Genomic DNA, 8175 nt, shown 5'->3' with positions numbered 1-8175 from the left:
AAACGCCCATCTAAACATTTGTAGGCGCTTTTGTGTTCTCAAGGGAAATGCCAGCCACAGAATAGCATGACTAGGAACATACCTCCCCCCGCTAGTGGCCAAGCTGTGGGAAGAATCTGACTCTGAAATGATTTTTCGTGTGTTGTTTTTCTGATAAAAACCTTTGATGTGTTTGAGAGTGGTGGGTGAGAAAACTGATGACTAAAGATGAGGGGAGTGTGCTATTTTAGTCTGAAGAGTCATACTTCAAAATACACACACACGCACACGTACACACAAACGTATACACACTCAAAAACGAATTAGAATTTGAATTGCATCCGTTGGACAGTCATCACTTAATAGTTGTTCAGTCTTTATTACAGTATATACACAATGTGTTAAATATTCATACAGTACCCATTGACATACTGCTATGGACAACAGCATGATTACTACAATGCATGCAGATTGCACTCCTGTCCCATAGTACCATAAACACAGTTGAGAAATGAGAATCCATACATGTTCAATCCTATAGATAACAAATAAATATGAAAATAAAAATCACCTGAGTTCAGTGCTCTTCCTGTCTAACCTATATTAGAGTATGCTCACCAAATGTCAGATAAGAGAACTTAACACGTTTTGAACACAAGGAACTGTGGGGTATGTAAAAAAAAAAAAGAAAAACGTCAAATAAGATGTGGCAGGAAGGTTCGGCTCTCTGAGTGAGTAAAGCATACTGCCATCTCTCTCTTTTGGGCTATTTCAGACGTGCGTCTGTGCAGTAGAGTCAACAGTCAAGTGATTTTTTCAGTCAGAGGGTTTTCTCTCTGCTTCAGGTGAGAGTGTGAGAGAGGACATCTCGCTCTGTAACATCTTTCTCTTTATCTCTAGCTCTCTCTCTCTCCGTCTTGTTCTATCTCTCTATTGTCCTTTTTCTCTTTCTTGTTTTATCTCTCTAGCTCTCTCTGTTTTGTTCTACCTCTCTTTATACTCTATTGTCTTTTCTCTATCTTGTTATATCTCTAGCTCTCTCTTTCTCTCTGTCTTGTTCTCTCTCTCTCTCTATTGTCCTTTCTCTCTATCTTGTCATATCTCTCTAGCTCTCTCTTGCTTTCTCTTGTTCTTTTTCTCTCCCCCTCTTCCTCTCTTTATACAGCTCTCTATCATGACAGTAGAATTTCTCCTGGTATGAGTGACAGTGTGGCTTTATTGTCGGACCCAGGACTCTGGCTTCCCGTAAGCCAATTAGATGCTTTCCCTCCCACCTACCCCACACACACACACATATCTTCAGCATGCTGTATGACTACTCTGTTTCTGACTCACTATCGTGGTGTATTTTCAGGCCTCCACAAGTGTGTGTGTGTGTGTGTGTGTGTGTGTGTGTGTGTGTGTGTGTGTGTGTGTGTGTGTGTGTGTGTGTGTGTGTGTGTGTGTGTGTGTGTGTGTGTGTGTGTGTGTGTGTGTGTGTGTGTGTGTGTGTGTGTGTGTGTGTGTGGTAGGTGGCTGGGAGGGTGTGGGTGTCTATTTCCATGTGAGTGTGTCAGTTTGTGTGAGCATGTGTTTCTGTATTTGTGGCTGCATTACCATTTTGTAGGTTCTGTGCGTGTGATTTCGATTTGAATAGACTAGAAAAGGACAAAACCTGAGCCCTCAAAAAGTACAGCAGATTGATACTTCAGCACAGCCTTCTAATGAAAATGCTTAGGGCTTCATCGTTGTTCCCTTTGGACTGTCAAACAGCTGTCAGAAACTATCAATAAACGTCTCATGACTTCTGTCTATTTATTGTCCTGTGTTCTGTCATTGTCGTCCTATGTACACAGTTGTTCCTGTTTAAGTTCACTTGTTTGTATTCCTGATATGACTCTGTGTCCATTCCTTGGATAAGATGAGAAGGCTGTGGCTACTTCAGAAATGTCCATATATTGGGGACCCGAGTTCGAATCCGGCTCGTGGTCATTTTTCCGATCCCACTCCCAATCTCTCTCCAGCTCATTTCCTGTCTCTCTTTACTGTCCTGTCTGATTAATGGCAAAAAGCCCAACAATAAATCCTATATAAAAAAGAAAGAACTATATATATATATATATATATATATATATATATATTTATGTACACTCTTTCTGAACACGTCTTTGCATCCACAGTTCTGAAGACCTACAAGTTGCACGAAAACAAGTCCACGTCTAGACATCTTAAGACATCCTTCATCTCTAAGTGTCTCACCGTGTGCTGACCAAATACGTCTGACGTACATAATCTCGAATGTCAGGGTTTCACTGTCGTGGATTGTACATCTCAAATGTGAGTGTTTCACCATCATCTCTGCTAGTGGGGGGGTAACACACACACACACACATCTTCCTGCAGACGAGTGCTGTGTCTGCACGTCAACCGAAGAGGTCAGCAGAGGAGTTGTAGATGGAGTTGACACGCTGCACGTAGCTCTCGTACGGCTCCACTTCCTCCACTTCCTGCCAGCGATAAGGAGAGATGGAGACAGATGTCACAGGGATGTCATGACTACAGCATGCAGATGTCACAATGGTGACAGCACAAGTTGCTACATCCATATCACACAAAACATCTGCGAAACATGCAAACATATACTTGTGTTTGCTTGTGTTTACAATGGTTACGTGAACTACAAGTCTGTTGTCACCCCAGTGTGAGACCTGCTTTTTAAAAGTCCCCAAATCCCTAGTTAGAGATTTGTCTGAAAAGGGAGATTTACACCTTTTCAAGCAATGTTGTTTTCTATTCTTCTATATTCTATTCTATATTTATTTATTTGTTTCTATATTCTTTGAAATTTCCCCACATATGGTAATTTTAGTTTTAATACTTAACCTGTACTTATGTTATTGGTTTACGGTTTGTTCATCTTGTTGAAGACTGTGTAACATTTTGAAAACAATTCTTCTTCTTCTTCTTCTTCTTCTTCTTCTTCCCTCTCTTGTGTAATTTAAGAGACATTGATGAATCTCTAAAGCCAAAGGTAAAGAAACCATGTAGTTACCTGTGCTGGTTTGGACTCAGAGGATGGGGGGGCGTCAGACTTGCAGCAGCGGCTGATGAGGGAACTGTAAAAAAAACAGATGAATGCAAACCAGTGGAGAATTCTATGGCAGATAATGATGACTCATTGATGACCAAACAGGACATGACCCACCCTTGGAGTTCAAGCTCTTACCTAAGTTTGCAGAGGGGCTTACGGGCTGCATATGAAAATACTACAGCTGTCACCACGATCAAGAGGACGGCGCAGGAAATCACTACTATGGTGATGAAATCAGTCCTGTTTGAAAGCTCCAGGATAGGAAATTCATTATGAGTCCAGGAGGCGTGACTGGCCACACAGGTCAGGTTGCCCTGGGTGATGTCATCAGGCAGGAGCAGCCAGCTCTCCACGGTGACGGTTCCATCTGTGTTGTTGGTTGACTTTTCAGTGACCTCAGGGGACCCCCACTCCTCCTCCCAGGACACTGTGGCCTCTGGTTTTCCCCGGGCAGCAGAACAGACAGCAAACCGCTGACCGTCGTAATGCTCTAGTCTGGTGGAGAGGACAGGGCGGACTGTAGACACACAGGAAGGAGACCAGGTGAGTAATTACTGACACATGCGGACACAGTGGTGACGAGACTCATCTCGCCCTTTTCTAATCAAACATGAAGACGTACACAGATAAAGCTGATTAAATAGTTGTGATAATAGCTCAAATGAAAACATACCAAATAGCAATTACAATTATGAATTAAATAAATAATGAAGAGATTTTCTTAACTTAACTGAAGCACACAAAAGAAGATATACTGTACAATCATCTTTTCTCCATATATATGTTGTGTGAGTATTGACTATCTATGGCATAATGTTACAGTGCATGTGTCTAAACCCTCTGCATTTCTCCATACTTGTTTAAGATGCTTAATTTCTCACCTCTAGCAAAAACTGTAATGGTGTCTGTTTCAGCACCACCTACGTACACTTCTTCACATTTGTATGTCCCTTCATCTTTGATTCCAAAGTGAGGAATATAAAGGTACGACTCCCCTTTCGCTGTGTTGCGGAGCGTCTTTTCTCCTGTGCAGTTATTATGCCTGGGCTTGCTAGCAGCTTCACTTATAAGACAATTGACTCCACTGATGTTTATTTTCCAAATATGATGAAGAGTATTACTCCATGTCCTATTGTTGCACCTTAAGTCCACATCTTCGCCCTCCTCAAAATGTTCCGTTCGTGACACTGGGAAAAGAGGAGGGAAATAAGTAATGCCATTCTCTCCCTGTAAAAAGGAGTTGTTTAATTTTTATTTTTTTTATAATTGTTACTATAACTGTATAACTACAACTGCATATTGTATGTAGTGTATAGTATATCTAACTTGCATATAATGTATTGTATACCAATGCTTGTATACACAGCAGCTGTAGTTTTCCACAATAAGTACAATAAGCAGTACCAATGAATAACAAAGACCAGTTATTATACTGAATTGTAGACTCTTCAGTTTGTCATACTGATTGCCACTTGAGCGTTGTGGCACTATCTTGCCATGCCAGCAGTAGTCATGACTGACAGCTCAGGCAGAGCCCATTGCACGGCGAAACAGGAAATAGGGCTCACTTCCCTTCATCCAGCTCAGCAAATACAGAGTTTATAACAAATAAGAAAGTAACATACAGGCTTGACAGACAAAAGCATGAAAGTGTTCCTGCCCACTACGTGAATTCACGTACTGTAAATATCAAAGGCAAAACATTCACATAAAAACATGAAGACATGAAGATGGTTTACCTAGAAGCTCTGAGACCTCTGAAACATTTTGCCGTGATCCTGATGGGGTTAGACAAATGTTAGTGAAGGGTTAACAGACAAACAAGGGTTAATAATTGAACAGAGAGTTGGCTAGGTTAGATAATAGATGCACAATAGATCTACATGCAGACATGCTAAACATGATGTTATGGGTTTTCTATAGGCATTGCTCAAGGGTCACAAGAAACACTTACATTTAGATTTGAATTAAAAGAAAAGTCGGGGTTAATTAAGAGGCTGTCGGGAGGTACAAGGCTTTAAGTGAAACAATAAATAGAGCTAATTATGTTGCTGAGAAGTGCATAAAAAATGTCCTGTGGTTCTCTCAACATCTTCCGACTGAACTCTGTCATCCTTGACTTACAGCTAAACAAACCTCATTTTTTTTGCATTCAAACATACTGAGTGTTTCAGCCTTCAGCTGTTCCAAAGCAGAGATGTTCAGACGTTAAGTTATAGAATGAGGGCAGTGGTCGTGACGGTTGACATCAAACATAACAGATTTCCTCTTCAGCTGTGCGCCTTCAGCGCAGTTACACTTTTGGAAAGTTGACTGTTGAAAATATCAAGTCAAGTCATTGCTTTCTTTAACCATCACTCTCTGCATTCACTCTCTCTTTTAGGTGGAAGTCTTACATGATCTGTTTGTTATTGTGGTCGGCTTACAAAAACCTCAACCCACCCCCTATCTCACCCACCACCAAGATTCCCCTCTGAGTGGAAAAGAAAGCTGTGTCACAGCAGCTGAAAGACATAACACTGAAGCAGCAGCACACTTCTGTTCTGAGTGCAGAGGGGAGCAACGTCATCCATCTAACTGTACACAGGGTGACTGCCAACGTAACCCCCCCACCCTAACTGTATATGTGGGACTGCCAATGTAACCCACTTAACTGTATATGTGAGACTACTAATGTACCCCCCTAACTGTATATGTGGGACTGGTAATGTAACCCCCCCCCCCCCCCCCCCCCCCTAACTGTATATGTGGGACTGCCAATGTAACCCACTTAACTGTATATGTGAGACTACTAATGTACCCCCCTAACTGTATATGTGGGACTGGTAATGTACCCCCCCCCCCCCCAACACTGGATATGTGGGACTAGCAAAGTCACTCATCTAACTGGATATGTGGTACTAGCAAAGTCACTCATCTAACTGGATATGTGGTACTAGCAAAGTCACTCATCTAACTGTATATGTGGTACTAGCAAAGTCACTCATCTAACTGTATTTTTACTGACTGGGAATGAGACCAATCTAACTGTTAATTTGGTGACTACCTTAATAACCCATTTGACAATATATGTGGCCACAATTAGCACCCAACTCATGGTATTTCCTACTCCATAATAGCGGTACCAGCCTCCAGACACCGTATACTAGGTGTAAACTTTCCTTTCTGTTGGGAAGACTAAGCAGGCAAACAGTTGTCCTCGTATATTTGTGACCCCTGTAGCTATATCTAGTTTCCAATTAGTGCTAAGCACACATAATGGAGAATGGATAAAAAGAGGGGAGGAAAATACTTTCCTTTGTTTCATTAAAACTGAAAGCTACAGTGATGAACTTAAGGTTAATTTTCAGACATCTAATGTTCCCCTTTCATTGGTTAGGGGGAGGGTATTGGAAAGAGATAGCGTGTTGTGTTCATCTTTTGTGCCTTTCTGAGCCCTGTAGTTTTCATCACTACAGAGAGCGAAGAGGGACACATTTAAGTGAATATAGTGTCAGTCGACCAAAGAAGGACTAACTTATAGGTTACTTTACAAAACTATTCCTCAGCCATCTTGTGCGACTCAGCGCAGACTGATATCAAATCCTGAAATGAATAGCCGCAACCAACTTCTAGAAGTATTCTAAAGGTCTATTCTGAAAATGTTAAACTAAACCGTTCATATTTCACAAACCATGAGGAGGTAAACCTAAATTCTCCGTAAACCTGCTTTCATCACTGAAAGTGGGCCTTGTCCAGTATACAGTATACCTTAAAGATTACATGGACTGGACTGTTGGTCAAATGGGTTTCCACTCCCCAAAAGTAGCATCAGGAAAATTGTGTTAAGATAAATACTGTCGTACATTGTATTCATATGTACGTATCAGAGAACCAGAGTGAAATTGGACATAGTGGAAAACACTCAGCGATCACATATGTAGAGACCAGCTTAAAATGCCTCTTGTTGAGATTTCTACCAAATGTAACGGACACCGTACATATTCAATCAATTTAATGAAAACTATTAGACGCACGGCATGTTACTGTACTGAAGAGAACAGCCACTACAGCCATCTTTTGTTGATTATGAAGGTCTATTTCTGTGATACACCTAATTGGCTGGTGCCATTATTTACAATAATGCATAAGTAACTGACCGTATTCCGGATATATCACATATATGTTTAGATTGTCCTTATCACTCTCACACAAAAAAAATAGAGATAGAGAGAGTGTAGAATCGTCAAGTTAGAATTTTCAGGTAGGTAAGTATCGCGATGAAAATTGTATGAAATGTCCCCTTAAACTGGCACAAATGTCTCACCTGCCACACCACCACATATGATGGAAGCCGAGGTAGCCATGAGGCAGACCGCAGACAGCATCCAGGTGTGTCCCATGTCTCCCAGTGAGGATCCCTCTGTCTGTCCTCGTCTCTTCCACTCCTGTGCTAAAAGTTCAAATTAATCCTGGCGTGTTTCCTCTTTTTTGAGCGCCTGAGCGTCCCTGTCGCACTCGCCTCTCAAGAAGTAGTTATTTTGTTTAGTTGTCCAGCTAAACTCAAATACAACAGCTTAAAATGAGAGCTCATTGCTGTCACTACAACCGTTATTTCTCCGTTTCATATGTCTTTTGTATAATCAAGCTCTCAAACTCTATAGTCACACTTTATATCGGAAAACACGGAGCCCTAACCAGTAGAACTGTGGAATTCTGTCTGTCAACCAGATGAACCATCTTCCACCAACTAACTGAAACATCTCTTAGCTTCCCTCTTGACTCGTGAAGATCTCAATCCCTCCCCCAGTTTCCTCTGATTCCCTTTGTGGAAGCTCTTAGACAGCACGTCATGAAGGCGGCCTATCCTTCCTGTCATTCTCAGAGAGAGAGAGAGAGAGAGAGAGAACGAGAGAGAGAGATGTTGTTTCCTGTCGTCATAACCACTGACGCCACATGACCAGTTTCCTAACACTGGCAGCCATGAGCCTCTATTCCACACAAAACAGAATAAAAATACACGCCTGAGAACTCCAGAAATAAACATGGATGTGCCAACAGTTCTCTCCCTCTCCCTCTCCCTCTGTCTCCCTCTCTCACCTCCCTCTCTCTCTTCCAAAATACATATATACATTTTGAAGGGGCAT

The 8175-nt window shown here is 41.6% G+C and overlaps 1 protein-coding gene across 2 annotated transcripts; it reads right to left on the bottom strand.

Moving 5' to 3' along the window:
- Positions 1-3015: 3015 nt before the first annotated feature.
- On the bottom strand, positions 3016-7889 carry LOC116222827 (nectin-3-like). 2 transcript variants are annotated; one of them, XM_042703032.1, is made up of 4 exons: positions 7356-7889; positions 4789-4827; positions 3931-4236; positions 3016-3566 (listed from the first exon to the last, which is right to left on the bottom strand). In XM_042703032.1, exons 1-4 carry the CDS (start codon positions 7429-7431, stop codon positions 3181-3183), a joined length of 807 nt encoding a protein of 268 aa, XP_042558966.1. In that variant the 5' UTR covers positions 7432-7889; the 3' UTR covers positions 3016-3180. The 2 variants fall into 2 exon arrangements, with proteins under 2 accessions (XP_042558966.1, XP_042558967.1); XM_042703033.1 differs by lacking the exon at positions 4789-4827 and having other exon boundaries at positions 7356-7888.
- Between the last annotated feature and the right edge of the window lie 286 nt (positions 7890-8175).

Source organism: Clupea harengus, chromosome 2 (assembly GCF_900700415.2).
Source record: "Clupea harengus chromosome 2, Ch_v2.0.2, whole genome shotgun sequence".
NCBI lineage: Eukaryota > Metazoa > Chordata > Actinopteri > Clupeiformes > Clupeidae > Clupea > Clupea harengus.
This window is presented reverse-complemented; position numbering and strand designations above follow the sequence as displayed.

What these genes read in the sequence shown, in the direction of transcription:
- LOC116222827 (XM_042703032.1), bottom strand. Translation starts at nt 7,431, where the DNA reads ATGGGACACACCTGGATGCTGTCTGCGGTCTGCCTCATGGCTACCTCG. An exon ending in CATATGTGGTGGTGTGGCAG is followed by an intron (nt 4,828 to 7,355) that starts GTGAGACATTTG and finishes TAACCCCATCAG; the next exon opens with GATCACGGCAAAATGTTTCA. An exon ending in AGAGGTCTCAGAGCTTCTAG is followed by an intron (nt 4,237 to 4,788) that starts GTAAACCATCTT and finishes CTCTTTTCCCAG; the next exon opens with TGTCACGAACGGAACATTTT.